Source organism: Notamacropus eugenii, chromosome 5, assembly GCF_028372415.1.
Source record: "Notamacropus eugenii isolate mMacEug1 chromosome 5, mMacEug1.pri_v2, whole genome shotgun sequence".
Taxonomy (NCBI): Eukaryota; Metazoa; Chordata; class Mammalia; order Diprotodontia; family Macropodidae; genus Notamacropus; species Notamacropus eugenii.
The window spans coordinates 370,918,178-370,944,131 of NC_092876.1; the positions used below are offsets into that span (position 1 = coordinate 370,918,178).

Here is a 25,954-nt window from a genome sequence, read left to right on the forward strand (position 1 = left end):
CCATCCCCTCAATGTGTACAGTACAATTTGTTCAGCCATTCCCCACTCAATGAGTATCTTTTTTTCCCTGTTCTTTGCTATCGTAAAAAGTGCTGCTATAAATATTTTGGTGTATGTGAGAATTTTCTTAATTGACCTCGTAGGGAATGTTCATAATGGTGTGCTTAATTCATTTGCCTTTAAAAAGATCTCTTCATGAAAATGAAAGCTTTCTGACTGTTGGTTTTTCTTTAGGAGGCTCTCTCCTTTGGAGTAAGTATAATTACTGAATATGAAACACTTCTTAACTTTGAACCTGTTTAAGATAGATATTTGAGATTTAGAGTTCTGAAAGACTACTTTGTGATATTTAGCAAGAACTTCTGTTTTTTATGGAAGAGGAATATTGTATCAGGTTTTACTTACTCTACTTTTTTCATTCTAAATGCTTTCATTCTTTCCTAGAGGCATAAATGTGATAGAATAATTGCACGCATGTGCACGTGTTTGTATTATCTACATATATAATTTAATATAACATAGGGCCCCCTAGCCAAAAGATGAAGCACTACCTGGAATTGCCTGAAAATCATGAAGCCTTTGGAAGTATTAGAATCCTGGTTTATTCAGGAAATATTTAAGTGCGTGGTAGAGAGAGTACTATCCTGGTTTCTGGGAGAGATAAAAATAAATAGGGCGCAATGTGTCTTTCTGTAAGGATCTCACAATAATAATGCTATTACTATTATAACTGGACCTTTATCTAGTTCTTAAATATTTACAGTGAAAGTTATATACATAATCTTGTTTGACCTTCATAACAATTCTAAGTTAGATTCTGTAAGTATTATTGTCATATTTTATAATCTCAGTAGGGGCAAAATAATACGTACAAATATATTTAGTACAAGTGAAAATATAAGTCTGTATGAGGAATTATATGAAATATTATGGAATTTCAAAAGTGGGACATAGTGCTTCTGTCTAGGGCAGTGGTTCCCAGGTTTTTTTGTTTTGTGAATACCTTTCACCAAAAATATATTATGAACCTCCATGTTAATCTCATGTAACTATTCATAATCTTTTAGATTTATTCCTTAAATGCTTACAATAAACACAATGATGACTTACCAAGAAAGGCTGCAAATAAAAATCTACATTATATGATCATAATTATAAAATGTAAAATTTAGTTCTGTCTATAATTCTAAAAGCTCTAAAAATAAAGTTATAAAAATCTTTGTAAAATAGTTAACAGTATTTTATGTGGGACATTATGTAAAAATTTAAAGTGATCCAAGAAGATCACATAGACTTACTATAACGTTTGTACGAGTTTTAAAGGGGAGAACTATAACATGATTGGGTAATGATTTACTACTACTTAAGGTATCCTTGAAAAATTTTTAGAATGAATCCCTTGGATCATCAGGTTGAGGGAAATTTTCCTTCCATAGGGGATGTTTGAAATTGACTTTGGAGAATGAATGGGTATGCATCAGATGCAAATGATTTGGAATGGGTTGGAGAGAAGGCATTGTAGATACAGGGTAAGATCTTGACAAAAGATTCAAGGAAGGGATAGGCATAGCCTAATTTGGATGAAGTATGATATACATGCAGAGAGTAGTTTGAGATAAGACTAGTAAGATTGGGGTTTGATGGTTGTAGGACTTGAATGCCTGCTTAAGAAGTTTTAGCTTAATTCACTAAGCATAGGAAGACACTGAATATTTTTGAACAGTGGAGTGGTATAATTTGTATATTAGGAAGAGTAATATGACACTGGCATTGAAGGGAGGAGATTGGTTAGGAGGTTGTTGTAATAGTTCATCCAAAAGTAGTAAGGACCTATCCTAGAGTAGTGCCACAGTGAATTAAGAAAAGGGATTCAATGAAGGAGATAGCTTATCTAGTTGCATATGAATTTGAGAAGAGTGACAGGTAACTATTAATGTTTGAGAATCCATGACTGAATGATGAGAATACATGAAATAAAAAAATTGAAGTTGCAAAGGAGAGAAGGGATTTAATACAGCTCATTCCAAAGAAAGGGATAGGATTAAGAGTATAGCTGGAAGAGTTAGCTTTAGCAAGTAGGAGAGCCCACTTCTTCCACAGAATTGATAAAAAAGAGGAAAGAAAGGGTAAAAACACGAAGAACTTTTAGAGGTAAGGAGGAGAGGAGTTGACATCATCCACACCAGTGGATATCTTTGATCTCAATGAAATAGGTCATCTGCTAAAAATGACAGAGTTTTGGGGAACTTGAGAAAGTTTTGGAATCAGTTTTGTAACTAAAGCAACTGATGAATGTTGCATAAAATGATTACCCAGAGGTAACAGGGGGCCAGGTAAGTGTATGGAATATGAATTTTAATGCATGAAATCCAGTATGGTTTTGTGTTTTCTTCTAGCAGTGTAAACAACCTGGGAATGGGGACAGAAGAGAAAGGGGATATTGGGAATTACCCATGGGTTCAATAAATATCTCTTAATCATGTACTCTCTGTAGAACAATATACTGGTCTCTGGGCAAGTTATAAATTTTAGATAACTAATAAGCAATATACATACTGACATTTACGTAGTGTTTAAAACATTCCAAAATATTTTGGGGTGCTTGAATCATTGTAGGGCTAGTGTCATTGATTTTGAAAATTTGCAGTGAAGATGCTCCTTTTGTCAATGTAGTTTGGCAGCTGTTTTCAATTATAAGAGAAGTACAAAGTACAGGATCCATTACCTCATTTGATACTTAAAACCTCTAAGGAAGGTAGTTCAGATATTATCTTCATTTTATAGCTGAGCAAGCTTGAGTGCATAGAAGAAAAATGACTTTCTCAAAATCCCATGATTTTTAAGTAGAAGGGTTGGGAGTTAGACTCGGGTCTTCAGATTCAAAGACATTTTGCTACTTGAGTGATGTGATAGTTTCTTCCTTAGTAGAGCTTACAGTCTAGTAGGGACCTATATAAAAATATTAATACATTCTAATGATCATTGTTAAAATTTGTATAGCATTTTAAGGTTTGCAGAGCACTTTGATCTTCAAAAGAACCCTGTCAGGTAGGTGCTATTACTGTCCCTAATTACTTTTCCCTGGGGACACACAGTCACTGAAGATAGTGAACCAGTGGAGAAGTATAAATAGTCTCATGGTGATAGGGTAAGGAAGAGGGGGGAGTCATTGATTCAAAAGATCAGAAAAGGCTCCCTGCAGAAGGTAGCATTTGAATTGGGCTTGAGAAGGTTGGCAGTAGCACAATATCAGAAGTGCTAAGGACCTAAGATTATTGAACTCAACTTGTACTTGAAACAGAACCATCCTTTAACAATCTCTTTGAAGACCACTAGTTTTAGGAAACTTAGTACAAAGTAGAATGCTACTCCTTTTACTTTAGGATAATTCCAATTTTTAGGAAGATTCTACATAAATCTGAAATCTACCTCTTTGTAACTTCTGTCCATTGTTTAATTCTGTCCTCTGAGGGCAGAGCAGAATAAATCTAATCCTTCAGAGATATAGAAATAGCCATTATATTCCTCCCTCCTCCCTCCCCCCTCCACCACTTTTTATGTAAGCCAAGCAGCAAAAGCATTGTACAGGAAATGGTTTGCTCTGGACTCAGGATTTAGGTCCAGATCTCATCTCTAATACTATGTTTGTAACCTAGGACAAATCATTTAACTTTCCTGGACCTTAATTTCTTTATCTGTAAAATAAAGTGGTTACCCCTTTTAACATAATCAAGACTAGAGAGTTGATTTAGTCCCATAAAAGCTATAGGATCACACAGCTAGTAAGAGGAGATTTCAACTCAGGTTTTCCTGACTCAAAGTCCACCATTATATCCGCATATATCCCTTCTACTTATTTACTATTAACAGAAATAATCCCAGTATATTCTTGATAATTCAGTATTATTTGTGCAAAAGACAAATACAATCAAGTCTGTAGGAATTGTTGAAGCATGTAGAGTTTTTATTCCTCTATTAAATGACTCCAGAATGTCATACTTTAAATTTTTTTAAAATCACTTCTTTTGTTATTGACTATTACATCTCACTGCCATTCATGAACTTGTATGTATCTTTCTTCCCATTCCAAATTTGTGACCTTTAAACTGCTTTGGGTCTTCCTATATTAGCCCAATAACAAAACTCCTGTAAAGGATAAATAATAAATGGGCTCTGAATGAAGGACCAAAGAGTTCCTATTCAAGCCTCATGAATTTTAGTATTTGGCTTTTATGATATTTTTTTAACTGCTGGGAGATATCTTTTCCCCTGGTTATTTGTTTTCAACTCAATTCCAGGTAGCCAAAATGTCTGATAGTATTATATGTAATTTAATGTGGATGTTACTTTTGGGTTGCAAAGGATTCAAAAATAAAAATGGTTGAAAAGTCATCTTAGCAATTTAAATTTTTGTTTGTTTGTTTTGATAGGAACCTCCAAAACCAGCCCCAAATCTTTTAAAAATTGGAATGAAACTTGAAGCAATAGACAAAAAGAATCCTTATTTGATCTGTCCAGCAACTATTGGAGATGTTAAAGGAGATGAAGTTTTTATTACATTTGATGGCTGGAGAGGAGCATTTGATTATTGGTGCAAGTATGATTCTCGAGACATCTTCCCAGTTGGGTGGTGTGGCTTAACAGGAGATGCATTGCAACCGCCAGGAAATAATGGTAAGCCAATTAATAATGGTATGAACTTTTATTGTTTTGAAGTAGTGAGTTCTTCGAGACTTTCTGATACTAATGTCTATGAAAGGCAGTCCCAGTTTGGATGTAGCAACTAAATTACCAACCCAGGTATATGCATGGGAGCCAACTTGGTTAAAATGAAAGAGAGAATGGCTAGAGCAACACACTTGTCAGGGGCCTAATTGATAGTACGGGACATTGAGAGACCTGAGAACAAATCTCAGGATAGAGTCTGAGGTATCAGGTCAAACTTAAGAATATTGACAAAGATGAGACTGACCAGGGTAGCTTTCCACATATTCAAATAGACAAGGTACACAGGCAATGATAGGATCAATATTTAAAATCCAGAAGTCGGTATCAATAGTTCTGAGCCAGGCAGGAGGTAGAAAACATTAGGGTCCAAATGGGTAGTTGTTTAGTCAAGGGAGGAACATAATTTGGACTGGGAGATTTCTAACAGCACCTCAGGCTCTACAGACAAAATCAAAATGAGCTAGCTGTTTTACTTGAGGTGAATCTCTTCCCCTCTCTTGGCTTCAGTTCACTTATCTGTATGTGATTTAGATGAGATGATCTCTTAATGTTTTTATTTTTCTTCCACAAAGCCTAGTATGGTATAAATATTGATTGAATTGAATCTTGGGGACTGCATATGCCTATTAAGGTTGTGAAATAATTATTTGTTTAAACATACGTATATGCTTGTGTATCTACATAAATATATAATTATATGCATACATCTGTATGTATTTTGTTTTGATTGGGAGAGATCCTATTATTATTCTCTCTATGTATAGCTGAAATGACTAATACATTTAGTTTAGCAAAGATGCTTGTTATGTGCAAGGCACTGGGAATACATCAAAATGAAATAATCCCTGCCCTAGAGGAGCTTTTATTCTACTGAGATGATATAACATAGATACAGATAAGTAAATACAAGGTGATTTGAATTAGAACACAGCACTTAAAAACTAGAGAAATATGGGGAAGTCTTCATGGAGGAGGCAGTTGGCAGAGGTGAGCCAGGAATGAACTTGGAGATTCTGAGTCTTATGTGATGAGGGAATGTGTTCTAGACATAAAGAGGTACTGGGAGGGGATGTGGAAAAGAAGGGGAAAAGAGGACAATTTGTGTAAAGGTGTAGGAGACAAGAGGTAGAATATAAACTTCAAGAAATACTTAGTTGGCCAGATGGGAGTCACTTTGTGGTGAGCTTAAGTCCCAGACTGTGTAGTTCATATTTTATTCTCTAAGCAATGAGGGCTCACTGAAGATTTTTGAGCAGGGGGGGGTTACCTGACTTTTGTTATAGATGTATTAATATGATAATTGTGTGGAGGATGGATTGGCGAGGAGAGACTGGAAGCAGGGAACCTAATTAAGATTAAGATTCACATAGTCCAAATGAGAGGTGATGTGAAAGCCTGCACTAGGATGTGATTATGTGAATGGAGAGGAAGAGTAGGGAGATATGTAGAGGGATTTTGGAGATAGAATCAGCAAGTTTTGGTGGGAAGGGTAAGGTAGGAGTCATGGATGACCTCAAGGTGGCAAACCTGATTGATAGTCTAAATATCCTGTTATTTCAGTCTGTCCTTTTAAGATAGAACCCTTTACCGTCATGACTGCCTTCTTCTGGACAACAGGTGTCAAACAGGCATCCCTCAAGCCTCATGTAGTCCACAGCACTCCAAAAATGCAACCTTACTGTCTTTGGAATGTAATTGAGAAATACTTAACAAACTAAGTAAAAATTCACTGAAGCATCAATGATATTAGTATGTGGTTTTCTAAGGCAATATGTGGTCTGCAGAGATCCTTATGTATAGTTTAGTGACCTCCATTTCCATTTGAATTTGATGTCACTGCTCTGGACAACACTGCAGCTTTATTAGTGTACCTTTTAAATTGTGGCTCCCAGAACTGAACACAGTATTCCACATGAGTTCTGATGAGGGTGTGGTACATTAGGGCTATCTTTCTTCTTGGTGGCTGATGCCCCTCATAGTGCAGCCCAAGTTTGCATGAGATTTTTTGACTGCCACATTACTAACTCATCATGATCCCCAGGCCTTTTTTCAGAACCACTGTTTAACCAAGCCTTCCCCGTCTTATATTTATGAAGTTGACTTTTCATACTTAAGTCTTAAGACCTTTTATTTATCCCTGTCAAATTTTGTCCTACTAAAACTACCCCATGCTGAGTCCTTTAGGCTTTTTCCCAGCTTGGTGTTATCTTGGTGAGCATCTCATCTATGCTTTTATCAAAGTCATTGATAAAAATGTTAATCAGCACAGGGCCAACCATAGAGCCCTTAGGTCTGCAGTGGAGACCTCCTGCCACATGGATGTTAAAGCATTTAACTTTGAATCTGGTTATCCAAAAAAATTTATTTTTTATCATATGTGTCCAGGGTGCATGAGAAAATGAGAACCTAGTGTTGAAGACAGGAAAGCCAAAGATGTAGTGTCTTTTGGAGGGAGCTAGGTTTATGTTAGCACCAGAAGAAGGTAAAAGCATGTGGGGTAAAGATAGCTAGAACTAAGGAAAGCTTGTTTGTTTATTTTAAAACAGCAGGTGTTCTGGAGAGTGTAATGGAGCAAAAAAAGATATGGAATGTGCAGGGGTAGTGCTGAGGTGAATATTGAGAGTATGGGAGGAAGTAGTAGGGAATGGGATTTTTGCTTCAGCAGATAGTAATTCTGAATCATAGGGAAAAAGGTCACGTCAGCTGAGAGTTTGTCCCCATAGAATGGGGAAAGATCCTGCCCTCTAGTGTCTTTTGATGAGGCATAGCATATGTAAGGGAGAAGTCAGATGAAGTCAATGTTGGAGGTATTATGGGAACAAAAGCATATTAAGATACAGTTAGAAATGTGAATTTTTCCATTTAATTTGGAAAACAGTTTAGAATTATTTGAGAGAAGTTGTGCTAAGTTGTACCTTGTGACATACATGTCACACTTCTGCTCTTGCACCCTGAGAGATTTCAAGATAGGTTTCCATTGTTTGATCAAATTCTCTACCTCAGTTCCCCCCTTTGCCCCTTCCCTGAGACTGCAAGAAATCAAAACATATTTCCATATTAGTCCTGTAAAAGAAAAGATGACCTTCCACTCCCCGCAAAAAGAAAGTAAAAAAAAAAAAGTACACTTTGAATTGTATTTAGTCTCCATCAGTTCTTTCTCTGGAGATGGATAGCATTTTTCATCCTATGTCCTTCAGAATTGTATTGGTTCTTTGTATTGCTGAAAATAGATAAGATATTCACAGTTGATCTTTGTACAATATTGCTCTTACTGTATACCATGTTCTCCTGCTTCTATTTATTTCACTTTGCATCAATTCATCTAAGTCTTTCCAGGTTTTTCTGAGAGCTTCCTGTTCATTATTTCTACAATAGTATTCCATCACAGTTATATGCTAGTTTGTTGAGCCATTCCTCAATTTATGGGCATTAGGTCAATTTCCAATTTTTTACCACTACTGAAAGAACTTTTTATTTTTGATCTCTTTGGGATACAGATGTAGTAGCAATATCCCTGGGTCAGAAGTTACACGTGGTTGTATAGTCCTTTGGGTATAGTTTCAAATTACACCACACAGTGGTTGAATTGGTTCATAACAATGCATCAGTCTCTTAAGTTTCCCACATCTCTGCCTACAACATTTGTCATTTTCCTTTTCTGTCATTTTAGCCAATCTGATTGAGTATGGGGTGGTAGCTCAGAGTTGTTTTCATTTCCATTTCTCTAATTGGTAGTGATTTAGAGCATTTTTTCATATGATTATAAATAGCTTTAATGCTTCATCTGAAAACTGCCTTGTTCATATCCTTTGACCATTTGTCAGTTGAGTGATTCTCATTATTATAAATTTGACTCATTTCTCTATATATTTGAAAAATGAGGCCTTTATCAGAAGAATTTGCTGTAAAAATTTTTTCACAGCCATGATTACTATTTATTTCCCTCCATCCTATTCCGCCCACCTCCATTTTTCCTACTCTCTTTCCTTTTACCATGTCCATCTTCAAAAGTATTTTGCTTTTGATTACTGCCTCTCCCAGTCCATCCTTCCTTCTACCGGCCCTGTCCCCCAATTTTCCACCTTACTTTCCTGTAGAGTAATATCGATTTCTAGATCCAACTGAATGTCTATGTAATTCCCTCTTTGTGCCAATTACCAATGAGATTAAGGATCAAGTCCTTCCCTTCCACCTCCTCTATCTTCCCCTCTTCTGTAAAAGCTTTTTCTTGCCTCTTTTATGTGAGATAATTTATACCATTCTACTTTTTCCTTTTTTTCTTAGTGTATTTCTCTTTTCTCCTTAATTATATTTTTTAGATATCATCCCATGATAGTCAACTCATATCCATGTCCTCTGTCTGTGTATACTCATTCTAACTGCCCTAATAATGAGAAAGTTCTTCAACTCAACAAGTATCATCTTCCCATGCAGAAATGTAAATAATTTAATCTTACTGAATCCCTTATGATTTTTCTTTCCAGTTTACTTTTTTTATACTTCTCTTGAGTCTTATATTTGAAAGTCAGAGTTTGGTCTTTTCATCAGGAATACTTGAAAGTCTTCTATTTCATTGAATATCTCTTTTTCCTCTGAAGGATTATACTCAATTTTGTTGGGTAAGTAGGTGATTTTTGGCTGTAATCCCAACTCCTTTGCCTTCCAGAATATCACATTCTAAGCTTGCTGCTCCTTTAGTGTAGAAGCTGCTAAATCTTGTGTTATCCTGACTGTGCCTCCATAAAATTTGAATTGTTTTCTTTCTGGCTGCTTTGCAATACTTTCTCCTTGACCTGAGGAACTCTGGAATTTGACTATAAAATTTCCTGGGAATTTTCATTTTGGGATTTCTTGTGATTGGTGGATTCTTTTGATTTCTATTTCACCCTCTGGTTTTGGAATATCAGGGTAGTTTTCCTTGATGATTTCTTGAAAGATGACATCTAGGCTCTTTTTTTGTTCATGACTATTTCAAGTAGTCCAGTAATTCTCAAATTATCTTCCCTTGATTTATTTTCTAGGTTAATTGTTTTTCCAATGAGACAGTTGACATTTTCTTCTAATTTTTCAATCTTTTGATTTTGTTTTATTGTTTCTTGATATCTCATGGAGTCATTAGCTTTCAGTTGTCTGTTCTAATTTTTAAGGAATTATTTTATTCATTGAGCTTTTGTACCTCCTTTTCCATTTGGCCAATTCTAATTTTTAATGAGTTCTTTTTTTTTTCAGTGAATTTTTGTACCCCTTTTTCCATTCTTCTCTTCATTTGATTTTTGTGCATTTTTTTCCTTTTGGCCTCTTTCTGTTTTTTTAAGATGTCATTTTCTTAAGTATTTTTTTTTTTTTTTTGCCTCCTTCCCTTGGAGGGAAAAAGAAACCAGAAATGAATAGCTTGAATGTTTAACAGAGAATAACTCCTTCATCAAGGATAGGAGGAGATTGGAAATGAGAGTATCAGGTGCTCATTGCAGGAGACTCACCAACCTATCCCAGTATGACTCAATGGCATTTTTCTTGCTTTTACCATATCAGTTCTTCCTCTCAGTTCATGGCAATCTAAAGCTCTCATTGTTACAACAGCCAGCTAGACTCTTGGAGATCAGAGACACAGTACCTAAGGGACAGGGCACATCATTCAGACTAAAGACCAATACCTGTGCCTCTATGTATACAATAAAGATTCTTTTCATTTTTCCCAGCACCTTAAATAACTAGGCCAGCCACATGAAACTTCTGAACTTCAGGTAAAAAAATCTACTCAGTTGTCATGCATTTATAACCAAAGGGTAAATGTAAAAATCATTTGACTGGGGATTCCCACCTTCAGGGTTCCTGCCATATCCAAAGATTCTCTCAAAGATGTGGTAAAGAAGGGAGACTTGGTCAGGCATCTCAGTCTGAAATACCTTGTGATTAGGGGCCTGACAGAAACTTACATTCAGTAGCAGTAGCAGTTCCTTTGCCTCCTGATGACAAGGCAATGATTTAGTCAGATTACTTGTAAGAATCAGTCATTGTGCCTGGAGAGCTATTGCACCAGAAAGTCTGTTGGTCTGAGGCAGTGATCTTGGGTGGGGTCTGGTCTTCTTAGCTTGGTACTGATAGAGATTGTACTGTTGCAGTAAGTCAGGGCAGAATAACTAGACTCCAGGGCAGTTAATGGTATAGAGTCTTCAGACTCAGTCCATGAGTAGAGCTCAATTTAGGGCCTCTGCATCTGTAATCAATTGATTGACAGATTGGATCACCTGCAAAGGAAGGTGATCAGAAAGGTGAGGAACTGAAGACATGGATTAGTTGAAAGAAATAAAGATGTAGAGACTTGGACTGGGAGAGGTCATGAGATCTGTCTTCAGGTAAGTTTGAAGAGTTGCTATGTGGAAAAGTGTTAAGATTTATTCTGTGTGGCCCCAAAGTATAGAATTAGGAGCAATTGGAAGAAGTTCTAGAGAGACAAATTTCAGTTCCTTGTAATGAAAAACTTTCTAACAACTAAGAAGTCTCAAAGTGTTTTGGATTACATTGGGGATGAGTCAGCTTTCCTTCTTTAGAGGTCTAAAATTAAATGGGCAGCCTTAGAGATGGAGGTCAACTTCCCTTCATTGGAAGTTCTCAAGGAAAATATACTTTTTAGGAATCCTGTAGGATTCCTGTTCAGTTACAAGATGGACCAGGTGGTTTTTGAGCTCTCTTTCAGCTCTGAAGTTCTGTGTTTCTGTGGTTCTAGACATGGATTGTGTTAACAGCTAACTGTGCTTGACTGGGAGTCATTTACTTTAGATTCTGTGAACTTGAAAAAGAATATTATTAACTTTATTTTAGTGTAATTAGATTCCTTTGTAAACCCTATGTATTTTAAAATATTATTTTAAGAAAGGCTCCAGCAGCATGACTGGCCCAAAGGGTTTCATAGTACAAGAAAAGGTTGAACATTTTCCTTTGAAGACTTTTCCAGTCCCTTTGCTGGAGAGATTGGGATATATAGGATAATGTCTCAGTTTATCAACCTGCTCTTTATTTGACCTGTGGAGAGGGTATTGAAACACCAGGCTGTTTTGACTTGCAAAGTGCAGGCTCCCTGGTGTGTTAGATTGATGTCTTCAGATCCTTCCCCTTTTGGTGTGGCACTTTGTCAGCTTAGGCTTGTGGTTCTTTATCAAATTCTTAACTTTCCACCAACCCTATTCCCACTTAAAAAATACCTTTTTTTTAAGGTAAAAGAATTTGGGGGTTCAGTTTGGACTTAATTGTGAGATTCTGTTATATGAAAAACTTCAGATTAAATAGGTTTTTAATGTTAGTGTTCATGAAATTTGTAGGTGATGGAGAGGTAAAAGGAAGCTGAAACTGAATGAAAGATTTTAAAATGTTAAATTTGCCTTTTCATATTTTTGAGGTGTCAAAATATATCATAGGACTACATTAATATTTACTTGTCAGGCTACATGTAATTATTTTCATTTTAGATGTTTATATTCAGAGTAACACTTTTAAATGTTTCCAGACAGTTAATTAAGAGTGAATATTCAACTGTGTAATCCTTGAGCTCTTTTTTAATATGACTTAACATTAAGCAAAATAATATTTTAATTCAGAAAGGCTTGAAAAATAAGTACAGTAACAAAGGCATCTATAATTCATTTTAAAACTTTCTCCAACAGCTGTTTTTGATTACCAGTGGTCAAATAATTTCAAAGGCACACAAAGGACAGAACTGTGTTATCTAGACCATTGGTAGAAAGATCTAGTAGGAAAAGAAATCTGAATAGAAAATGTTAACAGAAAAAAAGTGTGGATTTAGTTACTTTTAGTCACTTTTAGTTCTCTCCTCAACTTTTTCAGGTCATTTGCGTCCAGTTAGTTCTGTAACATCTCAGAAGATTTACTATATTATCCAAAACTATGGCATCTGTTGGGGGAAAAACAATTCATTTTTCAGTACAGTAGGGTGCTGTTAATGTCATGTTAAATTTGCTTTTTAAGTACCACTGTTAATTCATAATTAAAATGAAATTTAGCATAGCTTTTGTTTGCAATTAAATATATTTTTTCTTTGCCCTTGAAGTGAAGATCCTGTTTCCTAATTTTTTCCTTTAATCTGTGTTGGAACTGTTTAAAAAGGTAGAACTCTAGTAGTAAAATTCAGGATTCTAATTCTAAAACAAGTATTTCTTTCTTATGACTTAAAAATTATCTGATCCAGTTCCTTCAGTTTCCTGACAAAACAGCAAATTTAGATCCATAGGAGTTACATAATTTAAGAACAGAGATGGGATTAGAAGTATCTTAAAATTCGTTTGTCTCCTAAAGAGAAACATTTTTTTTTTTTAAATATATTCTGGGGTGGGGCAGGGGGACTAAGCAGCTAGTTTAAACCTAGATTTTTTCGTTTCTGGATTTTGTGTACAGGATAGTAAATTAAATTACTTTTAGCTTTCTTAGCAATTATATTAATGGATAAGATGAAACACTTTTCTTGAATCATCTTGGAGAATTAGATATGTTTGGAATAAATATTTTCAGTATAATTTTTTCTTTATATTCCAAATACAGATTTTTTCCCACATTTTTAGCAAAATGTTCATTCTCTAAACCAATTTATATGTCCATTTTTTCTACTTTAATGTCCTAATGCTTTATAGATCTTGTTTTTTATGTACCTTGTTTTATATATTTGGACTGACAATTGATAAAGTGAAATGAAGTTTATTCTATGTTAACATAACAGTTAAAAATTAATTGATTTTCATCTTTGTGTACATGGTAAAATATAATGACAAAGGGTGATTTTTGCAGCCTTTTTCAAAAACTCTAAGTATACTTATTTCAAACAGGAGAGCAAAATTCCAGATGCTTTGGAGTGTAGAATTGGAGAACCCCAAGGGCATATGATAAATTCCTCTGATCCAAAGGGATGTTGTTTGACTGGGAACAGTAGAGGAGGGAAAATCCTGAAGTCAGGAAAATGTGGTTACTATGCTGTCCTACTATTTGCCATTAGTCTGTCATTTTGGCCTTTTCATTTACAAAAGTTTATTGCAAAGTCAGTGAGGGAATTTTTTTACAGGAATATAGTTTAAATTTTATAAAGAAAAAACAGAATTTCCTCACAAACAATTCTGTGGAGAATTTGTTACAAGCAGGAACACCTAATATAATTGACATATAATGCTGTTAATTAACTCAATATTTATAAAAACGAAGATTTTGCTTTTTGAGCTGGTTCCGTATGCCAGTTACATCTCTAGTGATGAACTGGATGAATCACATAGTGAGTTGCTTGCATATTTGTTTTAGTTGAACAATTCAAATTTTTTATTCTTTTTAAAATCTTAATAATATTTTTATTAATTTATGACCAAAATATATTCTTTAAAAAACCACTTATTGTCATGTTTTTTTTTTTTTATGTTTATGGAAGAAAATGGTTCTTCAGCCCATTTCAGTTTATTTTGTATGTGTTAAATGGAAAACTTGCTTTAAAAAAAGTTGAAATTCAATACTGCATAACATTAGTTTTTAAATGAAATGTCCATTAATGTGCATACAGACATATATAGCTAACAAACACCCATGGAACATTTTGCTACTTAAAATACTTTCTCTCCTGAGAAGTAATTCAAAGCTTTCCTTAAGTAAACAGGAAAATATTTCATTTTTCTTCACGTATAATTTTTTTTTTAAAATAAAGCTAAACTGTTATGACTAACACTGTTCTTTATTTGAAAATTAAGAGATAAAAATAGACTGTCGCTTTCATTTTACCTCATTCTGAAATTTTAGCATCATGGATCTGCAGGGTTTATTGTGATTTGTTTTTTAAAGGATAGACTCTCCTACTCCTTCCCCTTTCATCAGTGTTTCCGGTTTATAGCAGTGTTACAAATGTGTACAAACCCAATTGGAACTGCATAATAATAAGCAATATTTTTACCTTTGGTATGGCATAAGAAATCAGAGATCTCGTCACCTTAAAAAAAAATAATCTATTTGTTTAAGTTTTTTTAACTGACAATTCAAGTTAAGTTTGTAGCACATTTAAAAATGTTTAGGGTTTTGCATTTAATGATATTAATAATCTTAGTGTGTATATTCAATAATATTGAAAATCGTGGAAGGGTTATTACTAGTCATGTTGAATATAAATATGATGATTCTAAATGATTCTCCTAAAAGCCTTGAAATTTAAAACAGTTGATATTTTCTTTTTTCATTAGACCAGCTTGAAACAAATGGTGTGCTTTGTGCAAATTAGAAGGCTATTGTGATGCAAAGAAGTATGTTGGAAAAACGAATGTCCTTTTCCTATTTAAAATATTATAGCTAAATATTGCAGTAATTGTAGGGAGAGACCGGAATTTTTTTTTTCCAGTTTAACAAGTTCTCTAGAGACTATTAAAATGTCTTAGTTTTTGGAACATGTGGTCCAGCGGGGATGACTTTGTCTACAGATGCAGTGGGTTGGCAGCTAGATTTTGCATGTTTTCTCATTTCTTTCCAGATTCTTTGACCCAGTGTAACCTTTGGTCTTTCTCTGAAGGCAGGGGTGAAGGAAGTATGAGCAGGTGACTGATGATCACTGTCGATACAGCCTGCAGACAATATGCGAATTACTTTAGCAGTCTCCTTCTTCCCTCCTCCCTTTCTCTGCCCCCCTTAAACCAACAAATGCAAATAGCTGCTTCCCCATTTGTTAGTGTTTCAGCTTGCATAGCAGCATGAGCTTTGTTGTAGATTCACTTTCTCAAAAATCGGCAGTTTCATTCCGAGTAAAAAGGAAAGCTATCGAGTGAAACAGTCCATACTAATGGTAAATACAGCAACAGTTTGTTTCTCTGGAATATATCTAAAGGTAGGCATTGTTCCAAAAGAATTATTAAATATATTTTTCTAGCGTGACAAATTAATGCTATTGTTTGCTGTGCTTGCTTTTGGATATTAAATCAGTAGTTTCTATCAGCAGGGAAAAGAAAAAAAACTATCCTTAAAATTAGATTTTACTTTTGAAATTGTGGACATTCTACTTAAATTCAAGCATATTTGGGTTAGTTTTTGTTTCTTCCTTTTATAGGAAAATATTAGATGAGCAGTAAATTTTATTATATAATAACAAATGATTTTTTAAGAGTCGTTTTAGTTAGCAAATTAAGTGGAAAGAGTAGCTAAAAGAATTTCACAGTTTTTAAGAATGTGAAATTATATTTTTCTGCTTCAGCAATAGAGAATTTTATTTTAAAAATTTGATTATACAAAATATAGAAGTGTGATGTATTTCTTAGAAGTTATTGAATTTTTTCCTACAATCATTTTGCTTTGTAGAAGCTGTAGCAATGACTAATCCTGATATATTTTCTCAAACAGTACATGGTAATATCGGAGTTGTTTTTGTACAGAAGGGAAGTGGTAGCTTTAAAAATTTACTTGGCTGGCTTTACAAAATTCATTAATTGAAACATGATAAAAATGACTTAACTAGTCTTATTAGTTTTTAATGTGAACTTTTTCCATCAGTGTTAAAGGTCAGAGTGATTGTCAGTTTCTTTAAAATTGTTATTGTGGTCACAATGTTCTGTTTGCTTTGAAGTGAGAAGATATGAGTAGCATTTCTAAAATATATTCTGTATAAAGAAGTATCATCCATGGGGCTAAATAGAAGAGTTTATAAAGCAACATATGGCTAGACAAGAAAAATGCATGCTTTAAAAATTGATATTTATTTAAGCCATTAAGATTTCATTGCAATTATATTAATTATTTCAGTTTGACATTCAACTTAGAAAAAAGGCAAAGTTCCTGTGATCCTGGCACAATTTAAACTCTGGATTTTTTATTTTTAAGTTTTGACTATTAAACCTATCATTAAATCCTTTATTTTGTAAGGCTTTAAGTTGTAAGTTCGTAATTTCTATCTGATTGAAGACTTTTTGACTCCTATCATCCTCCACCCCCTCAATGCCTTTATCTTGGCTTCAAAGATTCTGTTGGCAGAAGGAATTTGGGAAAGGCGTAGCCTAGGAATCAGAGATGTTAAGGTTTAAGTTAAATTGACTAGAAGTTGATTTTTAGAAGACCTTGGAAAAGAAAACACCCCTACTTTCATAGGAACACTGCCTCTGTCATACTTAAAGGAAGGGGTTATGAATGTGATAATCTGCTTTTGTGAAATCTAGCTTTATTCTTGGCCATTTGAAGAACATTTTTCTAAGTTTTACTTTTGCTAAGTCTCCTAAAATGACATTCTTGGCCATAGTACAGATACCACAATGAAATTCTAGTTTGATAATTTCCTTACAGATATTTATTTCAGACATTAATTAATAAGATTGGGGTAGTACACACAGTGAGTCTACATGCTAATTTTAAGTGGATGCTTTGGTATACATAGTGTTTGTCATTCTAAAAATAATACACATTGTTCTAAAAATACAGCATGTAATGCTTTATTTATTAAATTACTCTTCTGTTTGTAGAATGGTATAAAAGTGGCCTTGGTTTTTTAAGGCATTCCCCCCCCCCCCCCCCATTGTTTTACACAATTTTAAGTTAAAGGTATTCTGAAGTTTCAAAAAGCACAGTGATGTGCCACATGATGATTTTGCAGTAATCATCAAAAAACATGTTAAGTGTTTAGTTATGCTTAATTCTGCGAACATGTTTTGGAAACAGCCTCAGACTTGGATCATAAGACCTGAGTTCAAGTCCCAGCTCTTGTCCTTTACTAGCTTTGTGATTTTACTAAGCAAATTACTTAACCTCTGTGAACCTCAGGCCTGTTGTCTGTGAAATGAAAATCATCCATGCACTACACTGTATGTGCCTTTAGAGCAGGGATTGTCTTTTTATCTTTCTTTGTATCCATATTTTTTTTAACACAATGCCTAGCACATAGTAGATACTTAAAAAATACTTGTTAAATTATCACACTTAAAGTTGTAAAAAGTAAAAATGTGTGTAACATACTTTGCAACCATTGAGCACTATGTACATATAAATGCATTGTGGTACAAAGAGAGTTTCAGTCATTTTCCCCTTCCATCTTGATATAGTTAGTTGCTGTGTAGTAGTTACTAATCTTTTTATGAAGTCTAACTTAAATATTTGAATTATCCTCACCTGAGGCTCACAGGGGTTAAATGAATGTTTGTGTATTTAAAAATTGAAGATTATACTTCTTTAGATCTACAGGTATTTGAAAGAGAGGTCACTCAAGTAAATGATAGTTATATTAAAAGTTTATTTATGCTTACTATCAAGAATGGAAAAGATAAAAAATACTTGTCTTTAAAAAGGTACCTAAGGTCACCTGTTTACCTATGTAACAACTTTTTTTGTCCATCTTCATCAACCCATTCTACATCTCATTCTGTTCAACTTTGTAAGTCTTAACTTCTGTAGTTCAAGATGATGAGTATTGAGCCCCTCTCTCCCTGAAATTCTCTCACCTCTGTTTTCTGTTATGCAATGTAGTACATATTTAGAGCTAAAAGGGATTTTAAAGGTAATTTAGTTTAATCTGTTCATTGTACAAATGCAGAAGCTGAGGCCAAGAGAAATTACACATAGTAAATTGTCTAATCTCCTATCCTGCTTTTGTTTCATTGTCTTGCTTCTGTCACATTAAAAATTCCTCCCCTCTTCCCCCTCCCCTCCCTCTAGTTTGGCACTACATTGTACTTGGCCATTGCTTAGAGGTCTTTCTTTTTCAGACTCATAACCAAGTTTGTACTCCTGGATCTGGTTATCAGAAATTGTTATCAAAAGCCCTAATTATGCAATATACCAGATGGCAGGCTCTGTATAAACCTGCTGCATGTTATCTAGTAGCTTGCAATATAAGACAGAAGCTTTGCGATGAAAATGTGTTCACCTAACATGCACACAAGTATGCACATAGACAAGAACATTAATATTCAAATAAGCAGTTTTTTTGGTCAGCAAACTCCTCTGGGTGCTGTGGATACCAAACAAAAATGTTAGCCACCCTCAAGGAGTTTGTAGTCTTTCGAAGGGGAGTGGGAGAGGAAGGAAGTATGTAAACATAAAAGCAAGTAAAAAATATGCAAGGTAGGGCAGCTAGGTGGCCCATTGAACAGCATGCTGAGTCAGAAAGGTTCATCTTCCTCTGTTCAAATCTGGCCTCAGAAATTAGCTATGTGACGCTGGGAAAGTCATTTAATCCTGTTTGCTTCAGTTTCCTCATCTCTAAAATGAGCTTGAGAAGGAAAAGGCAAAACACTCCAGTGAGTGCCTTTGCCAAGAAAATACCAAATGGGGTCATGAAGAGTTAGACATGACTGAAAACAACTGAAAATCAACAAAGTTACAGGGTAATTTCAAGGAGGGAGGTGACACTAGCACCCCAGAGGGGGGTCCAGAAAGGGCTAAAATGAGAGGCATGGCACACTTGAGGTGAATTTTGAAGGAGGCTAGGAGAAGTGAAAAGCAAGTGTATTCTAGGCATGGGGAGCATATTGAAAGGTCCCAAAGACGAGATGATGGAACATTTGTGTTTTAAGAGAAAACGAGTATACCAGTTTGACTGGATTGTAGATTGTTTGAGATAGGACTAATTTTTAAGTCTGGAAAGATATTCTGTGATGGTTTTTAAATACCAAAGAAAAAAATTTTTTTTCCCCTAAAGGCACAAGGGAGCCACTGCAGTTTGTTGAGTAGGGGAGTGACATAGACTTGTGCTATTAGAATACCATGTTAGCAACTATTTGGAGGATGGATTAGAAAGGGGAGAGACTTGGGACAGGGATACCTAGTAAGAGTCCGAGTATGACTTGATGGAAGAAAAATTCAGTAGGAATAAATGTATATTCTTGGATTTGGTTACAAGAAATCAACTTCACAAGTATAAGATGGGGGAGGAATGGTTAGACAATAATTTTTCTGAAAAAGTTGGGATTACTATCAGCAGGGTGATGGGGCAGCCCAAAAAACTAATGCAATTTGGGCTGCATTAAAAGTGACATTACTATCCAGGAATAAGGATATGATAGTCCATTTGTGTTCTACCCTCCTCATCTGGAGTATTATGCTCAGTTCTGGATGAGGTAGTTCAATAAAGACATTTATAATCTGGATAGTGCCCATAGGAGGGTAAAGGGCTTTGACTTCATGACTTATGAGGGTTAAAGGAACTGGAAATATATATACTCTGGAGAAGACTTGAGGCACATGATAGCTGTGTTCAAGTGTTTTTAGGGCTGTCATGTGGAGGAGGGATTAGTTAGGTCTATTCTCTTTGGCTTCAGAGGGTAGAATTAGGAGCAATGGGTGGGAGTTACCAGGAGACAAGTTTAGATTTGAACGTCAGTAAAAAGTTCCTAAAAATTAGAACTTTTAAGAAGTGGGATGGGCTCTCTAAAGAATAGGATGGTTTCCCTCACCATGGATATCTTCAAGCAGAGGTTAGGTTTGTCATAGTGGGGCTTATTTTCATTTATGGGCTAGAGTAGATGTCTTCTGAAGTTCAAGTGCCTTCTAGTTGCCAAATTGTTGATTCTGTGATTAAGTCCTGCACTAAGGGTGTGGAGTGGAGAGACAAGGGAATGGATTTGATAGAACCAACATGATTTAACTTTTCTAACTGATTGAGGAAAATCCAGAACAAGGGAGACAAGGAAGCCAGTAGTTTGAAATCATGCAGATCCCTTAAGAAATAGGGATAAGGAAAGGCCATTGAATTTTGAAATTCAGAGGTCATTGAGTGCTTTGGGTAGAGAAATTGTACTTGGGTTATGAAGTCAGAAATTAGATTGTAAGAAGTGACCAAGGTGGGAGGAAGCATGTGTAGATAGCTGATGGCTGTGAAAGGGAAGAGAGATGAAATGATAGTTTTAGGAAACATGAGATCGTGTGTGTGTGTGTGTGTGTGTGTGTGTGTGTGTGTGTGTGTGTGTGTGTGTGTGTGTGTGTGTGTGTGTGTGTGTGTCCACCTATGGTGAGGCCTGTCTCCTCCCTATCCTGGGTTATGGTGGTCTGTTACTTTACAAATGTTTTCTACTCTCTCTATTAGCCTATTTATAATCCTTCCGATTTTTCCCTCCACAGCTCCGATTTCAATTCAGATTTCATTAAAGCAAAACAAAACGCTTCCTTCATTTCTTTCAGACATTTTTATTGTTGTGGCCAAGCCATTTTTTTTCTGAGCTTATTCTTATTTTTATTACACATTTACTCTTTTTCTAACTTTTACCTATTGGGCTATCTTAACCAGTAATATGTCTATTTGTGGCAAGTATTGTACCCCATGCATATAGTGTGAGGATGTTATTGTGTGACTCAAAGAGGGGCAGATTAGACATCTCCACCCCCTTCTCATTTGAAATTTCTCCAGAGGAGGCTTGCATTCCTACCAGGAGAGGAAGCAGGAATTTGCAATCAGAGGCTGCTGTCTTTTCCTCAGAGAGAGGTTATCAGGCTAGGAGTCTATATGCTCTCTTAAATCTTGTTCACCTAAGGGATGTGATCAGGTTCAGTGTAACTTCTTATTGCTTTGTCATCATTATTGGAGGAAGCAGGAGGATCCCAAGCTTTAAATCCAAAATTTGACTCTGTTCTCACCAAATACCAATTCCACAGTGAATACACATAGCATTTATCGAAGGAATCTTTAGCCACTTCTGTAGCAAGATAGAGATCAGAGAAAGTATACATAGAAGAATATATACTAGACAATGCAAAGTATGTGAGTTTGTCAACATTTTTGGGGAAGCAGGATCCCAAGCTTTATATCCAATACCTGGTTCTGTTGTCACCAAATACCAATTCCACAATGAACGTAACATAGTATTTATCAAAGAAATCCCATTTAACCAGTTCTGTAACAAAACAGAAATCAGAGAAAGTATGTATAGGAGAATAAAACAATACATACTAAATACTAAACAATACATAGTATGGGAGTGAGAGGTAGATAGGTGTTCGTGGGGAGAGATGAGTGAGTGGAATAGTTTAATTTACTGATAGAATAGCCTCATCTTAAAGTTCTTCCAACATTTCACATCTGTAGCATCCCTGTCTTTTAAAAAATGAACAGAAAACAATTTTTTAGCCACTTTGCTGAAAAATGAGGAACGGTTGTAGCAATTCATAGCTCTTTCAACAAAGCTGTAGTGTATCTGTCCTTCCATATCCCCAACATTGACTATTCCCATATTTCATCATCTATGCCCATTTTCTGATGTTTCATTTTGTATTTCTGTTATTATTAGTGATTTAGAGCATTCTTTCATGTAGTTTTTAGTAGTATGCAGTTCTTCTTGGAACAGTTCTTATTTTTGAAACATTTATTGGGGAATGACTTTGGGTCTTATGTATTTGTTAGATTTCTGCATAACTTTGAAACCACTCCTTATCAGAGAAATTTGATATAAATATTTCTTACCCTTCAAATGCTTCTCTTTTATTTATGTATTTTATATTTTTGAAGAGAACTTATTTATTTTGTGATTTTTGTTGGCATATAACTGTGTACAGTAGGTTCCGATAATTAGTTTTGTTTCCTATTTATTGTTATTTCACCTAGTTCATTTAAAAATTTTGTTGACTAGATTTTCTGTCCAAATAAAGAGTTTTCAAATACAGTTTAATATTTGGAAAATACTTTCCTGACATTTCCTCTCCTGTCTCCCTTCCCACCCCATTATCTTTCTCTGTCTTTATACACACACACACACACACACACACACACACAAACACACAGATATGTACACACATATACATTTAATAATATTTTAAAACCTTTCTGAGCAGCACCTGTTTGTCTTAACTGATGCGTACATCAATTTTTCTGTTTCTCATATTTGAATGAGCTCTTGATTTGGTGAAAAATAATGAAATAATGAAAAATAGTGAAAAATAATGCAGAAGGAAAGAAGTTTGAAAGAAAATAAACATTTTGAAAATGAACTTGCATGCATTAACATATGATTATATTTCATTCCTTTGCCCTTTTGGCAAAAATCATGGATATTTATGTAAAAGAAAAGTAAAAAAGTCTTTTGTTGTCATTTTGCCTTTTTAAAAATATTTTTGGTAGAAGCTGTATTATGTCATGGGAAAAGCTGTCATGTTACATGTAAACATTTTATTTTTCCTTAATTCCCCACATAAAACATTACCAGTTGTATAGATTAAATAGGTTTAAAGAAAGAAAAACACCTAAATTTTTATAACCCAGAAAAAAAAGACAAGTTTGGGACACTTTAATCTACTCTGACCACTCCCCCATTTATTAAACTCTTTTTCCTCCTTCCAACTACAGAAATTTTTGTAGGTGTATTTCAAGAATCTTTGATTCATTGTTTGTAGGTACTTTCTTCACTGATGACACGGAATGTGATAAGAGCTTACATTTAGATAGCACCTTAATGTTTACAAAATTCTACTATCTCATTTTATCACTTCTGCAGGTTAGGCAGCTTGAATACAGCACTACGCCTAGAGTGAGGAAGACCTGAGTTCAAATACAACCTCAGACACTTCTAGCTGTGTCAGCCTGGGCAAGTCACTTAACCTCTGGTTGCCTGACAAAATGGATCCGCTGGAGAAGGATATGGCAAACCACTCTACTGTCTTTGCCATGAAAACTCCAAATGGAGTCGCAAAGGGTGGGACGCAGCTGAAATGACTGAACAACGAAACAGATTAAAACCCCCTCTGTATTGTAGTAGGTAGTGAGTAGAAATTTTTTCATCATATGGGGGCTAACCTTTTGAAATTAGGGAGGCAGATTCTTGAAAAACAGGCATCTGGTTTCTGAGCCCACAATCAGAATTTGCATTACATTTCTGTCATGGATTCTTTTGTCTTTTAAAAATTTATTTATTTTACCCCAGTTACATGTAAAACCAGTTTTAAATACTTGTTTATAAAACTTTTGAGTTTCAAATGCTCTCCCTTGCTCGCCTACCATCCCTTATTGGGAAAGCAAGCAATTCAATATAGGTTATACATGTGTAGTCATGTAAATCATCAGTAATAGTCATGTGAAAGAAAACAGACCAAAAAAAATCTCAAGAAAAATAGAGTTAAAAAAAAGTATGCTTCAATCTGTATTTAGACACCATCAGTTCTTTCTCTGGGGATGGGTAGCATTTTTCATCATAAGCCCTTCAGAGTTGTCTTGGATCCTTGTGTTGCTGAGAATAGGTAAGTTATTCACAACTGATCATCTTACAGTATTGTTACTTTGTACACAGTATATTTCACTTTGCATCTGTAGCTCTTCTTTAACATACTTAACATTAGATAACATATCTTTTTTGTTGATTCCAAGGCTTATTACGGTGTTCTATAGTTGATAGATGAATCCTTGAGAACTCATAATATTGCCTTTATGCTATGATTAGATATCAGAAGGACTTTATTAGAAGCTTGGCAATAGTGACTTACTTGTTTAAATTAGATTAGTAAGCTAAGAAATTACCATTCCAGATATGCAGCATACTAATGAAAGTTTTGAGCACCTTTATGGACAAGATTCAAAAGTCAGTTTTTACCACTTTGACCTTCATAGTTGTAGTGATGTGTTGGCTATATAAAATAAAAATGGGTGAAGTTACGTGTATGCAGTGTTCAGGGAGGACTAGTAGTTCTGATGTGAAGGCTTCCTGAGCCCTTTTCAGGTCTGTTCATCCACCTTTGATGTCTATCTTCACCCAACTCTTACCTGTGACTCCAAGATACTGTAATGTGCACAGCAGCCACATCCTAGAGATTGTTTTGGCAGATGGACTAAACCAAGTCAAAGGTAATGGACAGGCCTCAAATCCATTGGTGAAGTAGTGAAAACTTCCTTTGCTAGAATGGGTGGATGAGAACAGTTTGTTCCAGGGCCATGAAGGCAGCTGAAACAAGCACTGTGGAGCATTAGAGATTGGTTAGACATTCACTGCATCCCAGGTCATCACCATTCACCCTGACTTTTGTTTTCCCCACTGGACTTCAGTGACTTTGGAAGAGAGAGTGAGGCTGACCACTTTGTGCAAGTCTGCCTCACTCAAATCCGATTCACACATAAGTCAAAGTAGTGTCAGATGTTATAAAAAGTTCAAGAAGGATGAGAATTAAGTAAAAGTCATTAGATTTGACTAATAAATTAGTTTCAGTTCAGATAATCATTTGCAAAGTGTTTTAAAAGAGAATGGAGAGAGAGTAGAGGCAACAAGTATAAATGGCTTTTTCAAACAGTTTGAGAAGTAAAGTAGAGCTGGGAGACATGAAATTTCCTAGTAAGAATTTTTAAGAATGGATGACCTATGTCTGTTTGTTAGGTATTTGGGAAGGAACCCATTTATGAAGAATTTTAAGATTAGAGAGTAAGGAATGATGGTCTAGGAAATCAACTGGAGTAGATTAGAGAGAATTGGATCAAGGTTATTTGGAGAAATATTGACCTTGGCAAGCAGAAGGGTCATCTCATTTAGTGAGGGGGGAGATCTTGGAGTATAATGAATTCCAAAAAACATTTATTAAGCACCTACTTTATGCCAAGCACTGTGCTAGGTATTGAGTATACAAGTACAAAGAATGAAATAACCCTTACTCTTAAGGAGTTGTCATTCTATTATAGGGGAAAAGTACATTTATCCAAGCATACAAAAACTAAGTACAAAAACAAATCAATACCAAGTAGTTAAATATCACAGTAGTTTGGGAGGAAGAGGGCAGTGGGGGACAGGGATCAGGAAAGGCTTTCTGTAGAAGGTGATGCTGCTTGATTCTGTGAAAAGGATTGAACTGTTAAAGAGATTCTTTGAAGTGAAGGTAAGGAGATTATGCATTACACTCATGGGGAACAGCCAGTGCAAAGTCATGGAGATGAATTGTCATGTGTTGAGAGAAGAACTGTGACTATATCACAGAGTGTGCAAGGACAGTGGAGGAAGAGTGATTTTTAATGGGACTGGAAATACAGATCACGTCCAGGTTGTGAACACATTTAAAAGCTAAGCAGAAGTTTATATTTGATCCTATAGGCAGTAGGAAGTCATTGAAGTTTACTGTGTAGGGTATTGATATTGTCAGATCTTCACTTAAGATAATCACTTTGGCACCTGAGTAGACAAAGTATAGGAATGTCTCGAGACTTAAGGAAGGAACACCAGTTAAGAGGCTCTTACAGTAAACTGGGCAAGAGATGATAAAGGTGTCACTTAAAATGGTGACTGTACTATTGGAAGAAAAGGAACCAGATTTGAAAGATCTTGTAGAA

General features: G+C 35.2%; 1 protein-coding gene across 3 annotated transcripts in view; it reads left to right on the forward strand.

Moving 5' to 3' along the window:
• The window catches only part of SCML2 (Scm polycomb group protein like 2), a 162,098-nt gene that overhangs the window by 57,342 nt on the left and 78,802 nt on the right, over window positions 1-25,954 (forward strand). For all 3 annotated transcript variants that reach the window (XM_072614216.1, XM_072614217.1, XM_072614218.1), the window contains exon 7: window positions 4,431-4,674. In XM_072614216.1, the coding sequence (XP_072470317.1) occupies window positions 4,431-4,674 (244 nt within the window). The remainder of the gene's footprint in view (window positions 1-4,430; window positions 4,675-25,954) is intronic.